Source organism: Phascolarctos cinereus, unplaced genomic scaffold (assembly GCF_003287225.1).
Source record: "Phascolarctos cinereus isolate Bilbo 61053 unplaced genomic scaffold, phaCin_HiC Scaffold_2;HRSCAF=192, whole genome shotgun sequence".
NCBI lineage: Eukaryota > Metazoa > Chordata > Mammalia > Diprotodontia > Phascolarctidae > Phascolarctos > Phascolarctos cinereus.
Genome location: NW_027555625.1, coordinates 186,784,063 through 186,804,482, shown reverse-complemented (window position 1 = coordinate 186,804,482; position 20,420 = coordinate 186,784,063). Strand labels below are relative to the sequence as shown.

The window sequence follows — 20,420 nt, the reverse complement described above, 5'->3', positions numbered from 1 at the left end:
GCAATGAGGACCTAGTTAAGTTATACAAAATCAATTTGGATTGTCCCTATTTGGTGCAATTATGTGACTTTCTCCAACAGTGTTGAGCAGATTGTGAGAAGGAATAGAGAAGGCAAATAATGGGGGCAACCTGGCTTTGGAAATCTGTGGGTTATCCATAACGGGAGAACAAGAACAATGCAGTTCAAAGGTAACAAACAATGCCTTTTTTTAACTAGTTAAGACTGTGAAAGCAGGAAAGTAAGACCAGAGCAGGAATGATAGACCAGGAGAACAGGAAGAATGGATTAGCTAATTGATTATGCACTTATATAAAACTGGACTGATTTTAATCCTACACTAAGATATGTTTTTTTTATGGTTCTAGTCAATCTCCGCTCCTTTTGGAACATCTCTGTACCGCTTTGTATCTGTATCTTGGTAATGTGTCACCTCTATTCTAGGTTTGTCCACCTATTGATGTGGCTTAGTGATTAAGGTTCTAGACTGCTAAAATGACTATGAAATTTTAAAAAAATAAACAAAACCCCCTGCAAATAAACACAAATATGAAATATTAAAAATTATAGGAGAAATAGAAAAACTAGAAACTAAAAAAAATAGAAATTATAAAACTAAAAGCTGTCTTTTTGTAAAGACTAAAAAAGGGATAAACTTTTAGCTAATTAAAAATGAAAGATCAAAAAAATCAAACAAAAAGGTGAAATCACAACAAAACTAGATGAAATAAAAATAATTATAGAACCTACTATGCATAATAGCATACCTTATATACTATCAAAACTGGAAAAACAAAACAGGAATATACTTTAAAAAATACAAAATCTCAAATTAACAGAAAACCAAACAGACTTTAAATAATCCAATCACAGAAAGGGAAATAGAGTGATCTGTAAAGGAGCTACCAAAGGCAAGGAAGGATACTTTTGGTTCTAGTGGATTCACAGGTGAATTGTATAATACTTTTAAATAACAATAAGCACCAATACTAGACAAATTATTTTCAACAATTGAGAAAGAAATTGTCCTACAAGATTCCTAAAGTACTCTCTCCACTATTATTTGGGACAGTAAGGAAAATTCTAGCAGTAAGAGTTAGAAAGGAATAAACTTAGATAGAAGATTTAAAATTATCCCCATTTTTTGATTATATGATTGTTAAAAAATCTTGAGAAACCAATATATGGTAATGGAGATAAATAATAGCTTCAACAAATTTGCAGGCTACAAAATAAACCTTCAAAAATCTATAGCATTTTTATAGCAACAAAATCCAAGAGCCAATGAAACAAGGTGTCCATTATCACCACTGTTATTCGATATGGTACTAGAAACGTTAGTTTTAGCAATAACAAAAAGAAATTGAAGGAATTAGAATAGCAAAAAAGAAACAAAGCTATCACTCTTTGCAGATGATATGATGCTATACTTAGAGAATCCTTGAGAATCAAGTAAAAAAACTACGTGAAATAATAAACAACTTCAGTGAAGTTGCAGGATACAAAATAAACCCACATAAAGCATCGGAATTTCTATATATTAACAAACTCAACAGCAAGAGATAGAAAAAGAAATTCCATTCAAATTTACTGTAGACCTCATAAAATATTTAGGAGTCTACCTCCTGAAACAAACCCAGGAACTACATGAACACAATTACAAAACACTTTTCACACAAATAAAGTCAGATCTAAATAATCGGAAAAACATCAGTTGCTCATGGGTAGGCCAAGCTAATATAATAAAAATGACAATTCTACCTAAATTAATTTACTAATTCCATGCCATACCAATCAAACTACCAAAAAATTATTCTATAGAGCTAGAAAAAATAATAACAAGATTCATCTGGAAGAACAAAAGGTTCTTCCAGAATATCAAGGGAACGAATGAAAAGAAATGCTAGGGAAGGTGGCCTAGTCATACCAGATCTTAAATTGTACCATAAAGCAGCAGTCATCAAAACTACTTGGTATTGGCTAGGAAATAGAGTGGTGGATCAATGGAATAGGTTAGGTACACAAGGCACAGTAGCCAATGACTATTGTAATCTACTGTTGATAAACCCAAAGACTCCAACTTCTGGGATAAGAACTCATTATTTGACAAAAACTGCCAGGAAAACTGGAAAAAAAAGTTTGGCAGAAACTAGGCATGGAGCAAAATCTTACACCTTACCAAAATAAAGTCAAAATGGATATATGATTTTGATATAAAGGTTGATACTATAAGCAAACTAGGAGAGAAGGAATAGTTTAACTGTCAGGTTTATGGAAAACAAGAATTTATGACCAAACAAGAGATAGAGAACATTATGAAATACAAAGTGGATAATTTTGATTACATTAAATTGAAAAGTTTTTGTACGAACAAAACCTATCCAACCAGGATTAGAACAGAAGCAGAAAGCTGGGAAACAATTTTTATAACCACTGTCTCTGACAAAAGCCTCATTTCTAAAATACATAGAGAGCTGGGGCAGCTAGGTAGTGCAGTGGATAGACCTCTGGCCTTGGAGGCAGGAGGACCTGAGTTCAAATGTGTCCTCAGATACTTGACACTTATTAGCTATGTGACCCTGGGCAAGTCACTTAACCCCAATTGCCTTGCCAAAAAATAAATAAATAAAAATAAAATAGAATGTATTGAGAGCTGAGTCAAATTTATAAGAATATAAGTCATTCCCAAATTGATAAATGGTCAAAGGATATGAATAGGCAGTTTTCAGATGAAGAAATTAAAGCTATCTATAGTCATATAAACAAATGCTCTAAATCACTTGCTTAGAGAAATGCAAATCAACAACTGTGAGGTACCACATCACACCTATCAGATTGTTGGAGAATGTGTGGGAAAATTGGAACACTAATGTATTACTGATGGAGTTGTGAACGGATCCAATCATTCTGGAGAGCAATTTGGAACTATGCCCAAAGGGCTATAAAACTTCATACTCTTTGACTTAGCAATAACACTTCTAGGGCTGTATCCCAAAAAGATCATAAAAATTGAAAAAGGACCCACATGTACAAAAATGTTTATGGTAGCTCTTTTTGTGGTGGCTAAGAATTGGAAATTGAGGGGATGTCCATCAATTGGGGAATGGCTAAATAAATTGTGGTGTATGAATGTGATGGCATGCTATTGTTCCATAAGAAATGATGAGCAGGTGGACTTAAGAAAAACCTGGAAAGACTTACATGAACTGATGCTAAGTGAAGTGAGCATAACCAGGAGAATATCATACACAGTAACAGCAACATTGTGCGATGACCAACTTTAATGGGCTTAAGTCTTCTCAATAATACGAGGATCTAAGACAACTCCAAATGACTCATGATAGAAAATGCTATCCATATGCAGAAAAAAAAGAACTGTGGGGTCTGAATGCAGATCAAAACATACTGTTTGCTCTCTTTTTCTCTTTCCTTTTTTTTGGGGGGGGTTATTGTTGTTTCTTTTTTCTCGTGGTTTCTCCTATTGGTTTTAATTCTTCTTTACAACATGACTAATGTGATAATGTGTTTAATATGAACATATATGTATAGCCTATATCAGATTGCACACTGTGTTGGGGAGAGGAAGAAAATTTAGAACTCAAAATCTTATGGAAGTGAATGTTGAAAACTAAAAATAAATAAATTTTAAAAATCAGAGTGGTAAAAACTAGGAATATAACCCAGGGAGGTCATTGAAAAGAAGAAAGTCCCCACAAATACCAAAATATTTTTTGTAGCAGAGCTATTTTTTTTAATAGCAAAGAACTGGAAACAAAGTAGATACCCTTTGTCTGGGGAATGCTTGTTTGTGATACATGAATATAATGGAATATAACTGGTTTAAGAAATGATAAATATGGTGGATACAGAGATGCATGGAAAGATACACACAAACCTATTCAGAGCCAATAGAATATATACCACTCCAACAGTGTGAAAGGAAAAAGCAACCACACACAAAAATTAAAAGTGAATATTGCAAAATTATGGAGAATAAACAGTTTGAAGGAAGAGATATGAGCTTGCACCCCCATCCACTTGATCCATTTGAAGAGAGTGAAGGTCCACAAGTGTTATATGTTGCTCATATTTTCAGAGTTTTTCAATATATTGACCAGTTATGCTTATTTTTTCTCTCTTTTCTTTTAAGTTAGGCTTTCTGTATAGAATATGAAACAGGTTGTTTCTTCTTTGGAAGCATCTCTTGGGTTTGTGAATACCTTTCTAGAGAAAACATTGAGATAAGACATGGGTTGAAGCCCTGCTGTGCCATCTATCTATCCATCTGTCTTCTGTTTTTCTGTCTACCTATCTCTTTATATTTATTAAGTTTTATTGATGTTTTGTTTTTACATTATAAACATTCACTGATTACTCTCACTTGGTGAGAGGTCTCTTTAATAAAATAATACAGCTTAATAAACATAATAACTCAACAGCTTCAGAGCTGTTTTACCTTGAGCAAGTAATTTATTTAACTTTTCTGTTCTTTGGTTTTCCTCGTCTCTAAAATGAGAGTAATAAAATGCCTCTTACCTCTCAAAGTTGTTGTGATAATAAACTGAGACTGTGTGTGAGAAAGCTGAAAGTGCTATACCAATATAAGCTATTTTTCCCGACTGCAATATCTATCTATTTGATTTAAGGTAAATGCAACTTTTTTTTTCATTTCTTCCTACCCCGTTTTATTGTTTATTCCTATTTCCATACTCTCTTCTTCCTCCCTTTTCTCCTTAAGCTTTCTATTAGGAGAAACTAGGGAATTATGTTTGCCTTAATACTTATTTTATTATGTTTTCAACAAGATTTTAGGTTAAATATCTAGGTTCTATAATTCAACATTAAAATAGGATTCAACCATTCAACAAACATTTAGCAATTATTTTCTATATGTGGAACACTATATTAGGCAATAGGAGCACATAAGAATTCCATTAGACAAAAGTTCCTACCCTTATGGTACTTGCATTCTAGAATGAGGGTAAGATAAAGCCCATAACTGTTATACATATTAGATGATAAGTGCATTAAAGAGTTGTAAATCAAAAAGGAGGAGAATGTTACTGAGGGAGAAGGGGGAGAATAGTAGAGAGAATACCAGAGAAAGATTTGTGGACTAAGTGGTATTTGATTTGACTGTAAAGGATGATTCTTTTCTTACTCTCTTCCTCTAGCTTTTAAAATTTATTGAATACTCATTAATTCCTTTCATTCAGCCAAGAGAAAACATTCTGATGCAGTATTTTCTACATTAGGAAGATATGGTCAACATATTTCAGATGATACTTTTAAAATTTTATAATTTGGTATATGATTTTCAAATGAACTTTTTTTTAATTCCTAGGTGTCAGATTTAGTAATAATATTGAATTATGACAGAGCAGTGGAAGCTTTTGCAAAAGGTGGTAACCTTACACTTGGTGGGAATTTTACTGTGGCTGTTGGGCCTTTGGGAAGGTGAGTTACCTTTAAAACATTCTTTTAAGGCCTGATGGTGTAAGTCTATATAACATATCATTGTGTGCTTCAGAAAGAAAATGCATAACACATAATAGGCACTTCCATGCACTATGATGACTTCTGAGGATTTATTGTCATTCAGTCATTTCAGTCATGAAACAAAAATTCCTGATTCCATTTGGAGTTTTCTTGGCAAAGATACTGGTTGGTTTGCCATTTCCTTCTCCAGATCATTGAAACTATGGCTGACTATGTTTTTTGTCGTTTGTTTTTTGGTTATGGATTTTCTTAGGATTTAAAGAATGTTTTCTTTTCATTAATAGGAAGGTGTAGTCTTTAGAAATTAAACTATGTAGCCTGGGGCAGGGAGGAGAAGAAAGAGGTAGAATAATTTGGAATGACTAAAATCAGTGATTTTGAAAACATCCTAAATGCCATTTGTTTGAGGAAGGCATATATTATTAGTGAAGCTATACAAGAAGCTTCAAAGATTCAACTCCCATGAAATGTAATTTGGACTGTTTTTGTAATATAGTTTACTTGAGAAATATTTAAAAATATACACTTTAGACATATTTTTCTTGATACTATCTAAAATTGTCTCGGTTTAATTGGGTTGTGTTCCTACCACTACATCTCATTATTTCTTTGTGTCTTTAGCTCTTTTCCTTGTATGGCTTCCGGACACATTATCTTAAAGAAATAACCTCTACCTTGAATTGCCATAAAATAAGATACATAAATAGAAATAATCTTAGACTACAAAATCAGATTATTCTGGCCAAAAATATCCAAATTCTAATAATTATAGGCCAAAGTCATAGTCAGATATATTCTATAAAATATTCTGCTTTTTTAGGAATTTAGAAGGAAATGTTGCAATACGAAGCACAGCTGCTGTCTACACATATTGCAAGTCACGAGGTTTGTTTGCTGGAGTATCTTTAGAAGGAAGCTACTTGATTGAAAGGAAAGAAACTAATCGAAAGTAAGTTCAAGCCAAACTATTTTGAATTAATTTGAAAAAAAATGTGATACTGGTGGAAATCATAGAAGAATTTTATTAGGCCTAGACAAATAGACATTTTATAAAATGTCTTTTTGTAGCATACCATTGTGCATGAAACAAAATGCCCCTAATTTTTAGGCCCACAGCAATGAATGTGTTCTGTTTACTAAGATAACAAACAATCAATCAACCATTTATAAAGGATCTACTCTATGCCAGACACTGATGTACTCGGATACCAAGATAGGACCAAATTCCCTGCCTTCCAAGAGCTTATATATTAATTGGAGAGACACTATATAAATATATAGGTGTATATATATTGGTATATGAAGAACACATATAAAGTAGTTATGAGGTAACCTTGGAGGGGAAGGCACTAACAGCTAGGGGCTCAGGAAAGGCTTTAACTTCTCTGGAAGGGCCAGAGTTTGGGAAAGGTGATTGAACTTCTGACCTAGGAATGCATTTTTCCTTCATGTGTTGACACACACATTGTATTTGCTGACATTTTTCTTAAGGTTCCCAACCCAAGGCTACCAGTACCACCCCCAAGGGCCTAATCCTGTTGTGCCCCTCTCTTGGCACTTGCTTTCTCTGTCACCTCTAGACCACTAAGACCAAGAGCCAGATTGTAGGGGGCAGGCCACTCCCTCTTCTGGCATAATAGTGTCTGTAGTCCTCTATGCCATCTTATTTACCCCCATGTCTCAGATGAATTTGACCTAGGCTTGACAATTCCTAGTTTTGACTCAGACCTTCAAATTTTAGTTTCCTTATCCATAAAATAGTGGAATTAGAATAGAAGATCTTTAACATCCTTTCTATCTCTAATTCCTGTGATCTTGATGAAGAAGGTCCTATCCCAAGGAATTTACAGGGACTCATACACAGATGAGCTAGGGCCAATACACATAATAATAATAATGATAATACAAAATAGAGCATGATAATTTAAGAGCTACAAAATTCTGTAAAAGCAGTGGAAAAGATTGCTTATAGCTGATAATATCTTAATAAGAACTTACAGTACAAGGGAAACTTCTATTCTGCCAAGGTGTGGCCTCATCACTATATTCTATCAAAACCAGTGGGATTTTATTTTAAATTTAAATATGTTTGAATGCATATCTATTTCCCCTTCTCACACGTATATGTACATAATCATACATACATGTACGTATTACATGTGTATATTTATAAATACATAAAGACAGCTAGGTGTCATGGTAAATAGAGGTCCAGGCTTGGAGTCGGGAAGACCTGAGTTCAAATCCACCCTCAGACACTTACTAACTGTGTGGCCATGGGCAAGTTATTTAACCTTTGACTCAGTTTCTTCATCTGCAAAATGAGAATAATAATAATACCTACCTCCTGGGGTTGTTATGAAGGTTAAGTGAGATAAAAATTGTTAGTACTATCCAAATGTTAATTATCACCATCATCATCATCATTATTATTATTATTATTATTATTATTATTATTATTATGTACACATACATATTCTTATACAAAAATATAACTATATAAATGTATATTAGAGGCGACTTGGTATAGGGAAAAAGAGCTAGCTTCGACACCTTTGGAAAGCTTGAGTTCAAATCCCATCTCTGACATGAATTAAGTTTGTGAATTGGGCCAAGTGCTTTAGGCATTCCTCTAAGACTGTTTCTTGCAGAGAAACTTCTGACTTGTATTGGTAGAGGAACTTTCCTTATCTGTGGGCCCCCTATACCAATGAAATCACAGATCTAGTCCCTATCTCCCCTGTCTCTCTTGATCTCTCTCATGCACACACACACACACACACACACACACACACACACACACACACTTTAAAGAACTGATACCTGAATGAGAATCCCTCTACAATATGCCTGATAAGTAGTCTTTATATAATTTATGACAAATAAGAGATTAAAAATACTATATCATTTTATAGTGTAGTAGAGGAATGATCAAATTTAACAACTACAACCACAGCTGTACATAGATTTAATTACTCCAAACAAAGAGGAACAGTTACAGAATGGATTAAAAAGCGCAACTCAAAAATATATTCCCAATAAGAAACATACCTGAAACAGATATATATATATATATATATATATATATATGTATATATATATGTATATGTATATATATGTATATGTATATATACATACATATGTATATGTATATATACATGTATATGTATATATACATATATATATTTCAAAGTTTATTTAGTATTTTATTTTTCCTCAGTTACATGTAAAAACAATTTTTAACATTTGCTATCAAAACTTTGAGTTCCAAATTCTCTCCCTTCCTTGTTCCCCACCTCCACCCCCATTGCAAACAATTAGATATGTTATTCATGTGTAGTCATGTAAAACATTTCCATAATAGTCATGTTGTCAAAGAAAACATAGGCCCCCCACAAAAAAAACCAAGAAAAATAAAGTAAAAAAGAAAGTATGCTTCAATCTGTATTCATACACTATCAGTTCTTTCTCTGGGGATGGTAAGCATTTTTCACTGTAAGTCCTTCAGAGTTGTCTTGGATTGTTGTGTTGCTGAGAATGGCTAGGTCATTCACAGCCATCATTTAACCTAAGAGTGCTCTAGGAAACTCTCTAGAACTTAAGTTTCAGAGGTACTGCTAGCCTGCTTTTGTAAAGGGAGTTTTCTCATCCAGAAATTCTCTATATCGATGAAATCAAAGGTCCAGGCTTGTGTCTTTACATTAACTATTTAAAAAATAAATAAATAAATAAATAAAAGACAGCAAAATTAAAAAGTATGATCTAATTGGAAATATTTTTTACTTAGAATGCAAGATTGAATTTGTTCTAGACAAATACTTCTATTTTATCATAGTAAGTCATCATCAAAAAATTTTTTTAACTAATTATATTGTTAGAGATAGGGAAAGCCTTTGATGAGATGCATTATGTAATTTATATGTTCTTAAAGTACTAAAAATAGTCATAAAAAACTAACATGATTTTTAGAAAAGTATTTATTTTAATAAAAGGTCCACATTTTATTTAATAGAGAAACACTGGAAGTTTTCTGACTGAGAAAAGGGGTAAAGGAAATCTCTCCATTCTCACCATTATTTGACATAGCTCTAGAAATACAAAGCTACATCAATAAATCAAGATATCTCTAAGTAAGGCAAAGAAGAACAAAATGTCCTTGCCCTCATTTAGTGGATGATTTTGCAAATTTCTGATTACTTAAAGTGTCAAAGTCTTACCTAAAGGAATTTTTTCTTCCCAATAATCTATTTTCTTTATATGCTGAAAGGATAACCTTTTTTGTCCCTAAATTGTAGTAGCTAATGGAAGTGTTTAACTCTTCAGTTAAATCAGCAAATATTCATTGAGCACCTTCTATTTGTGGACACAATTGAGTGGTTTGGATACAGATTTCTATGAAATAGTCCCTTATCCTTAATTGATTTAAAGTTTTCTGTACAGATAAGGCATAATTAAGACTGGCTTATTTGCTTAAAATATATAAAATCAGAATGTAGGGAAAATTTATATCTGAGGAAATCATAATTGTTTTCTATACTTTAATATATTGCCAATCTAGAGTATTTCTTTTTCTTTTATTTTTTTCATTCTTTTGATTTTATTGTTTCTTGATGTCTCATAAAGTCATTAGCTTCCACTTGCCCAATTCTAACTTTTAAGGAATTATTTTCTTCAGTGAGCTTTTGTACCTCCTTTTTCATTTGTATACTTCTACTTTTTAAGGAGTTCTTTTCAGTGAATTTTTTTATATCTTTTTCCACTTGGCCAATTCTGCTTTTCAAGGTATTCTTCTCTTCATTGGATTTTTGTGCCTCTTTTCACCATTTGGACTATTCTGTTTTTTAAGGTGTTATCTTCTTCAGTATTTTTGTGTGCCTCCTATATCAAGCTGTTTATTGACTCTTTTTTCATGATTTTCTTACATCACTCTCCTTTTTTCCCCAATTTTTCCTCTACCTTTCTTACTTGATTTTTAAAATCCTCTCTGAGCTCTTCCATGGCCTGATACCAATCCATATTTTTCTTTCAGGCTTTGGATGTAGGATTTTTGACTTTGTTTTATTATTCTGATTATGTGTTTTGATCTTCTTGTCACCATAGTAATTTTCTACGGTCAGAATTTTTTTTCAGTTGTTTGCTCATTTTCCAGCCCATTTCTTGACTTTTAACTCTATGCTTAAGTGGGGTTCTGCTTCCCAAGTGGAAGGGGGCATTGTCCCAAGCTTCAGGTTTTTTGTGCAGCTGTTTTCAGAGGTAATTATGGAGTCCTGTGTTTGGCTCCTCCAGGGCAGTATGATCTAGGGAGAGGTGTGTTTACTACTTTCCTGTACTGTGCACTGGTTTGTGAGTGACCACAAACACCCCTTTCCACCCTGGAACTGTGATCAAAGTCTCTGATCCCCTGCTACTGCAAGCTACATGTATGCTAGAGTTTCTCCTCACTGGGACTAGGACCAAGGACTGTGACCCAGATCCAAGTATAAGCAATGCAACAGAGTCCTGCCCAGGTGCCAGCAAAGAGACCCCTGTAATTTTCTTCTGACCAGTATTCTTTGCTGTCTGTGGGCTGAGAGGTCTGGAAACTGTTACTGTTACAACTGATTCAATCACCCAAGGCCTGGTCCTGGTTTGCTGAGGCTGGGTCTACACTGGCTTGGCCTGAGCTGAACTGTACTCCTCTCTCATCCTAGTGCATCAGACCTTTTCTGCCAACCTAAGTTGTCTTGGGCTAGAAAATTGTTTCACTTTTTGTGGGTTCTGCTGCTCAAGAATTTATTTAGAGTCATTATTTGGAGGGGTTTGGGTTAGAGCTCAGGTGAGTCTCTGCCTTTATTCTGCCATCTTGGCTCTGCCCTCAATTCAGAGACCTTCAAAGAAATTGTGGATCCCAGGCAGAGTAGCGCAAAAAAAAGATTTTTGACCATTGCTACAATCTTAAGGGGTCCAAGAAATCTTTTATTCTCTGATTTTCCTTGTTAGGTTTTACTGTCAGGACATTCGTGCCAGTGACATTTTATTTGGAAACATGCCACCGCCAGCTCAAACAGAAGAACTTTATGAAATTCTTGATTCATTTACTGAAAAATACGAACATGAAGAAAAACGAATTAATGAAAAGAAAGCAGCAAGGGAACAGAGAAAGGCATGTATGAAATTTGCTTTTTTCTACTGCTTTAATCCACTCCAATAGGAAGTTTCTGTTTGCTGGAGGTTTCTGTCCCTTGGCATGGGATTCTTAAGAGCAGAATAAATTTTCCTTAGTAAGATCATTTACATAAATTCCTTGTAAAAATGTTGTACCATGATGACATTTCCTCTGGAAAAATAAAAGATCTAAGGATAGACATGGTTAGAAAGTGCTTTCCTTTGACATGGCAAACTTGGAAAACACATCTCAGTATTTATTTAAAGAATAGGATGGTATTTTGCATTATTTTAAAATTCTAAAATAGAAAAAACGTAAAGAGCTATAAGCAGAAATGAAAGTAGTTTGCCTGAAATTATACATTTCAATGATATAATTGTACTTGGTAAAAGCTGGCTTTTAGAATTAGGAAAGCATGACTTTCTCCTCCTCCAAAGCTCTGGAGCCATAAATCTACTAGGGAGAGTGGCTAATGAATTATTTCTCATTCTTCTAGGCACTCTGCACAATTATTTTAATGAAAAGGTTTAATATACTCAAGCCAAATCCAGGTTTCATAACAGTGTACTTTTCTCCTTCTCAGGCTAAAGACATTCCTCTCAGACTATCCTCCAAGCCAAAAAAACCACCTGCATCTCTCCAGCCAAACTCAGATTCACAAGGTAAATTAGGTTGTTGTAATTCAAAAGTAATTTCATTTAAAAAAAAACCTTCTAAGAAATTGAGACACTCTGATCAGTTCTTAGGATTATGTTGGAGAATTTCTGAGGGAAAAAAGAAATTTATATCTAACACATATACATTCCACTGATATTATTTATGGATATGGCTAGATGTGTCTACTCTCATTCATATGATGAATCATCATTTCACTTAGAGCCTTGGTAATATGGCATTTCTCATTTATCTTGGTAATGTCCACAAAAGATGCAAACCTATTGCCTTGAACCAATATTTTTTAGGAAAGAACTTCTCAAACGCACTGTACAGGAATTTTCGGGTCTAGATGACTACTTTTCAGGGATGTTATAGAGGGTATTTCTATTCAAGTATAAATCAGACTAGATGACCTCTGAGGTTCCTTCTAACTACGAAATTGTGATTCCTTTCCCTCACTTTCTCTCCCTTAATCTTCCCTTCATCAAAATTAACTTCTCTGACTCTAAATCTCTTTTTATGGACATCTTGTTTTGTTCCCTCAGTGCCATTTATTGTGATTTATTTTCATCTTTGTCCTTAATACCATCACTACTTTATCAATGCATCCAACTACCATTTTCTGATCATTACATGTCCTAATAGTCCATAAGGCATCCTCTTATATTCTCGGGTTTGCCCCCTCCCCAAATTCATGAAAATTTGTTATCTGCCTCATTTCTGTGGCTCATTACTGGGACTAGATTCAGGTTGAACCTTGAAGTTTGAAACATATGCTGTACTAAGTGTTGCTATACTTTTAAAGCATTTGCTTCAACAAGGTCAGGGGATCTGCATTTATACTGTTCGTATTGAGTCTGTAGCCAAATGCTTTCCCTGCAGTGTACATATTGTAAACTAACCTGCTTTGTACATTTATTTTCTCTACAGGTAGCAGTAATGCCCATAAACTTTATCCCGAACTTCCCTGTTATCAGGATGCTGTTGGTAAATAAACAATTTCCCATTTAAAACAATGCCAGTATAGCTATTCAGGGAGTTAGGTGACAGTGTGGATACAGTGTTAGGCTTAGAATCAATCAAGAGAACTTGAATTCAAATCTGGCTTCAGTCACCTACTATCTCTGTGACCCTAGGTAAGTCACTTAAGCTTTCTTTGCCTCTGTTTCCTCATTGATAAAATGAGAATAATAGCAGCTTCATCCCAGGGTTGTTGTGACGATCAAATGAGATTATAATTTGTAAAGCATATAGCACACTGTTGGGTATATAGTAAGCACTATATAAATGTTAGTTATTATTATGTTATTATTGTTATTCCTGTTACATGTGATAACAATGGATTTGAGTGACTTTCTTCATGTTTCCTATAGCTTAAAATGTATTTACCCTGTATTGAAAACTTATGAAACATAAAAGCTTGTTAATCTGCTAACATGGATTCTTTAGGGAAAATGAAGCTGGCTATGGAAACCTAAAGAGGTGTGTGTGTGTGTGTGTGTGTGTGTGTATGCACAAGTACACACACACACACACACACACACACACACACACACACACACACACACACACTGTTGTACCAGCAACACCTAAGCAACAATACTAGAGAACAGAGATTGAGTGCTATTTATTCCAACAGAGCTCAGGTGATATTTGCAGTATTCGTATGTTATCTTTTGCAGCGATCTTTACATTTTGGTTTCTAGAGACTTCCTATCCAGAAAGTGATGGGATTGATATATTTACAGCATATTTTGATTACAAATTAAAATGTACTCCAGCAAATGAAAAGAATCAAATAAACTTGTTCCACTACATTGAGAGGCATTGCAACAATCAATCTATCAATAAGTATTTATTAATTCACTGCTATGTGCCAAGTATTCTGTTAAGTCCTGCCCCACACAAGGGTAGCAATTATCCTGCTTGTACTCTGCCCTGGTTCAAGCACAACTGGAGTACTGTGTTCAGTTGTGAGTACTGTATTTTAGAAATTACATTGACAAAGGGAAGGATGTCAAAGATAATGACCAGGACTGTGAGGAGCCAAGGGATGATGACAAGGGAGGATAGGGTAAAGAACCGAGGAAACAGTGCTTAGTGAATAGGAGATTTGAGGGGATCATATGATATTTGTCTTTAAGCATTTAAAGGGCTGTCACATGGCAGAGGGTTTAGGCTTGTTCTGTTTAGCCCCAAAGACCAGAATTGGGAATAATTGGTGAAAATGGCAAAGAGGCATATCTATTTCAGCTTGATCTTCTTAGGAAGAAAAAACAATACAGTATCCAGATGTAGAGTAGGTTATCTTTCATTCTCTTCCTCCTGGTCTTCAAGCTAAGGCTAAACTCACAACTTTTAGATAGTTTGTTGTAGAAATTCTTTTGTAGATATAGGTTGATTTAGATGAGGGGTGTCAAACACCTTATGGCCCACAAAACAATCTTACTCAAAGTGGTGAAATATTTAACAAAATAAATAAAACTATGATAAAACAAATAAAATGTTAATAGGTGGTAAATATACGTAATTTTTTAATAGGTGGTTTTCTAAGTCCATATACGGCCCATGAGGATTGTTATATTCAGTTTAGTGGTCCCCATTTTTATTTGAGTTTGATGCCACTGCTCTAGATGGCCACTAAGGACCCTTCCAACTCTGAAGTTTTGTGATTCTGTGAAACATTTGCTAAAAAAAAAAAAAAAGAATTGGTATTGTGTTTTTAAGCACCAGCGAGTTTTATTTATTCCATTATGGAAATACCCATAAACACATACATACACATAAATGAAAATATTTCTTTGTATCTTTCATATTCAGAAACAAACTCCACATAGAGTTCTGTTGCATAAAGTCTTGTTTTGTCATGATTTCCCCACAAGCCAATTCTTTTAATCTGGCCTTTCTTTAAGAATTTTGCTAAGAAAGTGATACATTTTGTTTTCTTTTTGGTTAAATTATACATGACCTTTGTTTTCTTTCTGTTATCTACTTCTGGTGGATGTATTGCTTCTAGTCTTCTGTTTTTAAGAATTTGGATGTCAAAGGCTATTAGAATTATGTGTAAGTTATCTTCTAAATAATAGACTTAGTAATTGTTATGGAGTAATGTTTAGAATTCAGTACACCTGGGCTTGTAATGACTGTTTTAAAGGCTTTTTTTTTCTTTTCTTGTTTTATGTCATAGAGTCTTTTGGCAGTTGGGTGAAACCTATAGACTCCTCAGAAAAATAGGTCCAAGTACATCCTACATTATAGGATTCAAGTCCTAGCCCTGACACTTAATACTTATGTGATCTTAGGCAAGTGTCCAGGTCTTGGTTTCCTTATTTGTAAAAGTAGGAAATTGAACTAGATTACCTCTAAGTAGGATTCCCAGCTCTAAATATATGATACTATGTTTTATTATTATTATTGTTATTTTTAATGAGGCCTTTTTCTAAGTGTTGCATTATAGCGATTGAGATTTCAGACAGCATATTTGTGTTAGGAAGGGTGTCTGCAAGAGTTTATTCCCTGGGAAACTTTAAGTAGTTTAAGCCAAAGTGAACCAGAATATTAGTTTAGGCTAGTAATTCTCTACTCTTCTCACTATGTTGATTGGTGAAGTTCTTACAATATTTCATATAACATATGACTCCATAAGCAAGGCATGTGCAAATTTACACATGGGCTAAATTAAGCTGAATCCATTAAGAAAGCAAATTCCCTTCTAGGAGTCAATGAAAATAAAATACACCTTGGGACCCAGGCTCACTAATCTGTACTGCTGGGTAGCCTTGCCAATCAGAATATACTGATTGGAATTTGACTCTGTGTCTCATTAAGGCTAGCAATGACTTAGGCAAAGAAAAATAAGATCTTTTAATTAACCTTGAATATAATGGTAAGATTGGCAAATTGTTCAAAGGATCACTCAAATATTTTACAAGCTGAGAAGGTTAAAATGAAATGGGGCATATTGCTTAAGTGGAAGCTAGATTAAAGAAGCCAATAATTTATCATCCCTAGAACTCTATCTTCAGACAGACAGATAGATAGATAGATAGATAGATAGATAGATAGATAGATAGATAGATAGATAGATAGATAGATAGATAGAGATATATCAAAGGATCTCTTCAGTTCTCATTCAACTTTCTTCTATGATTAGTATCATCCTTCCATTCTCCAGGTTAATGTAGATTCTATTCCTTGAATCATTTCTCATAAAGCATACTTCTTAAACTTTCCATCACCCTATCCAAGTAGTCTAAATAATGGTTCACATGCAAAGTTAAAATGAATATAAAATGTCCATAAAGTCCCCACCATAATGAATTGGGGGTAGGGGATGGGGTAGGAGGAGGACTGACCACAAGTAAGTTTTTATACAGCTCACATAGTAACTGTTAAAATAAAGAGTAACATGTCGTTAACTTATTGGATTACAGATTAAGACATGAAAGGAACCTGAGAGTCAATCTAATCTAATCTAGTCATTTCACAAATGAGGAAACTGAGGTCCCAAAAGATTAAATAATTTTCCCAAGGTCACTGAGGCAGGATTTGAGCCCAAGTTCTCTGAATCCAAAACACTATAACACTCTGTCTGAGCTCTAAATTCACCATGACCTTCACCAAGGGTGGAGGTAAGAAGGAAAAGCATTCCAAGCATGGGAGACAGCCAATGAAAATGGACAGAATTAGGAAATAAAGTGCCATGTGTAAGGAACACAAATAAGGTCAGGGTCACTAGATCATAGAATACATGGAAGAGAGTAAAATATAAGAAAAATTGGAAAGGTATGAAGACACTAAGTTAAAAAGGGCTTTAAATGCCTAACAGGATTTTATATTTAATCCTGGAGATAAAGAAAACCACTGGAATTTGAGTAGGGGGAGGTAGGTCATTCTCAAATTTGTGTTTTAGAAAAATCACTTTGGCTGCTAAATGACAGATGGAGTATAGTAGGAAGAGAATTGAAACAGAAAGACCAATCTGAAAAGTATTGTTGTAGTCCAGGTGAATCATGATGGAGACTTGTATGAGTTATGTGAGTATAATGAAGAAGACGTATATAAAAGATTGTAAAGGTCAAAACAAAACCCTGCAACTGATTAAATATGTGGAGTGCTGTGACTGAGTGAGGAGCTGAGAATAACAATGGTTTTCTCTACTTCAAATTCAGTAATCTATCTACTGCCCCTTTCTTGGTTTCTGCTAGGAATCAAAGTGCCTTGTGAAGGTGGTACTTGATTTCTCTAATATACAACAAGCAAATGAAGCTGCTTTAAGCCCTGTATTCCTTCTGAACAACTGGGATTGTTCTAGGGGTTGGTATACCTTTCCTTAACTTCCAGGAGCAATCAAATGCTACTTTATAATGTATGGATAAACATTTGAATCATCCCAAACTATACTTGTCTCCACTCAGGAGTTTGCATTTGAATGGAATATCTTCTCTAGACACAACCTTCTATTTTCACTGGAGATTAGCCACAAGCAGCCACATTCAAATGATCAGCTAGATCTCTGAACAATGATGCATTTAAGTCCAAAGTAAATAGGCCAAATCTAGTTATTCTTTTCACTGCTAATTTGGAGATGTTAAGAAAAAACTTTTAATATTGATTATTAATAAAATTGAAATAGTTCATCAAGTCCCCAAATGTTCTCTGTTTCTATCTCGGAGCCAATTCATTTCTATGTAGTCTCACAGACAAACACTTTGTTTGTGTTCTCCGAATGTAACTAAGAACACACACACGCGCGAAGATTGATTTCATCTCTTACCTGAAAAATATTAGATTGCTATATTATTGGAACAATAAGAAAAAAGCTTAGGAGACAAGGAACTTTGGATTTAAACCTTCATCCTTTCAAATAGAAAGGGAGAGAGAGGAAAAAGTAAAAGAGGGGACATATCACTAGATGCTTGGATTCTTAGCCAGGGAAACATCCACAAATTATTGAATTTGTCTACTGCTGTCTTATCTGTATATGGTGGAAGAGAACCTTTGCCATTTTAAAACCTGGGTGCACTGTTATTTGCCTCTGGCATCTATACATCCATCCATTCACCCATCCCTCTATCCAGTCACGTCTTAGCAAATCCCTAGGGCAAATCTGTTCAAAAGCCTCTTGTCCTTTTATCTTGTTTTGTATCTTCTTGTGCTGGGCAGAGGGGAGAAACTACAAGCCCCAAGACATTCAGTAAGGGAATAAATTCCTTTATATTGTCCCATCCAAATTCTATTACAACAAGCAGCAAAATAATGCACAATAAGTTTGGAAAGGTAATCTTGAGCCATATTGCGAAGGACTTAAGGGAGAGTCACTGGAGCTTTGGGTAGTAGAATTTTGATCCATAGCAGTTCTCAAAGACCACCTTCTAAGTAATGAGAGAATTTTGATTAGGGTTAATTCTGTTTTGTACTACTGGTAAATTCCAGAACTCCAGAAGAGTGAAGCCTTGTCCACAAACCTGTGATTTTTTTTCCCCCTGGGGAATGCATTGTCTTTTTTGCATGGTCTGAGAAGTAAGTGTAAGTTTGACCATAATTGGGAAGAATGATACTGAAACCAAAGAGTACTATTAAAGAAAAAAGCTTCAAAGGCAGTTAGTTGATGAGACCAGAGCAGAAGAACACTAAACTGTGACTACAAAATGGATAGTTTAGCTACCCCTTTCCTGTTCTCACAAAAAACAAAAATATCCATTTTTTCTCCTCATTTTAGGTAGTTCAAGCCAGCCGGTAGAAGTGACAGCACTATATTCTTTTGAAGGGCAGCAGCCAGGAGATTTGAAATTCAAAGCTGGAGACCGCATCACTGTAATATCCAAAACAAATTCACATTTTGATTGGTGGGAAGGAAGACTTCGAGGTCAAACTGGCATTTTCCCAGCCAATTATGTTTCACTGGATTAAGCATTATTGATTTCTTTTTTTAGTAAAATTAATAAGTAAGAAGATGTCACTATCATGCTAGGAAGACTAATCATTTATGAACTATTTTATAACAAATTGGGAAAACTATCTGTAAATATGTGCTTTTTACTTTTAATTCAAGTATATGAAAATAATATATGTATATACTTCCATAGAAGAATTAACATTAAAGATGTATCTATATATGTACTGTTTTTGAAATAAAGTTTTTATTGATATCTTCTCTTTCTTACAATATCATAGTTACCCCAAGTATCCCTCTCTCTCCTCTTCCCAGAGAGTCATCTCATATAATTTTTAGAGAGGAAAAAAAAATCATCACAGCTGATCAATACATTGAAACAGTATGAAAACATGTAACACTTGTAGAGCTCCCACCTTCCAAAAGAGTGCTTTTGGGGTGTCCTCTCATATATCTTCAATTTAATTCTGATTGATCTTTTAAATTTTGTAACATTTACTTTTGATTTTTTGGTGCATAGTTCTTTCCATTTACATTATGGTTTCTGTGTATATTGTTTCCTTGGCTCTGCTTACTTCAGTCTGCATCAGTTCATATAGAGCTTTCCATGCTTCTCTGTATTCATCTGACTTATTTCTTACAGTATAGTAATATTTCATTACATGGTGTACCATCTTAACTTTTATCAGAGAAATTTGATACAAAGATTATTTTCCCCATTTGACTACTTCCTTTCTTATCCTAGACACATTAACTTTTTCAGTGCAGAAGTTTTTTCAGTTTCAGTTAATAAAAGGTATTTATTTTATCTTTTGTAATTGCCTCTAGGTCATTTAATTAAAAACACATTTCCTGGGAGCCAAGATGGCAGGATAAAGTACTCAGCTGAGCTGTTTCAAATATTCCCCTCCAAACAACTTTAAGATAATACCTGAAATCAAATTGTGGAGTGGCAGGGCCAACAAAAGGTGAAAGTGAGATATTCTCCAGCTCAAGAAAACATAGGTCAAAAAGAGATCTATGACATGGGAGAGGATGTTGTCCCATATCCTATGTAGATAAAACACCTGTGGTGGGACTAGTTAAACGTGGTGACAGAAACAGCCATAGCTTTGTGAATTCTCAAGACAGAGACAGTAAGTGAACCTAGCAACTGACCTCTGCTAGCACTGGATGTAGGGCCAGATGCTGTTTGGCAACGACATTGCCTATGCCCAACTTCAAC

General features: G+C 34.4%; 1 protein-coding gene across 2 annotated transcripts in view; it reads left to right on the top strand.

Annotated features, from left to right (window-relative positions):
• SH3YL1 (SH3 and SYLF domain containing 1) overlaps positions 1-20,003 on the top strand; it is a 52,297-nt gene extending 32,294 nt beyond the window's left edge. For both annotated transcript variants that reach the window (XM_020965866.2, XM_020965868.2), the window contains exons 5-10: positions 5,344-5,456; positions 6,319-6,447; positions 11,478-11,640; positions 12,227-12,305; positions 13,231-13,287; positions 19,022-20,003. In XM_020965866.2, coding sequence (XP_020821525.1) covers positions 5,344-5,456; positions 6,319-6,447; positions 11,478-11,640; positions 12,227-12,305; positions 13,231-13,287; positions 19,022-19,212 — 732 coding nt within the window. In that variant the 3' untranslated portion in view covers positions 19,213-20,003. The remainder of the gene's footprint in view (positions 1-5,343; positions 5,457-6,318; positions 6,448-11,477; positions 11,641-12,226; positions 12,306-13,230; positions 13,288-19,021) is intronic.
• The last annotated feature ends 417 nt before the right edge of the window (positions 20,004-20,420 follow it).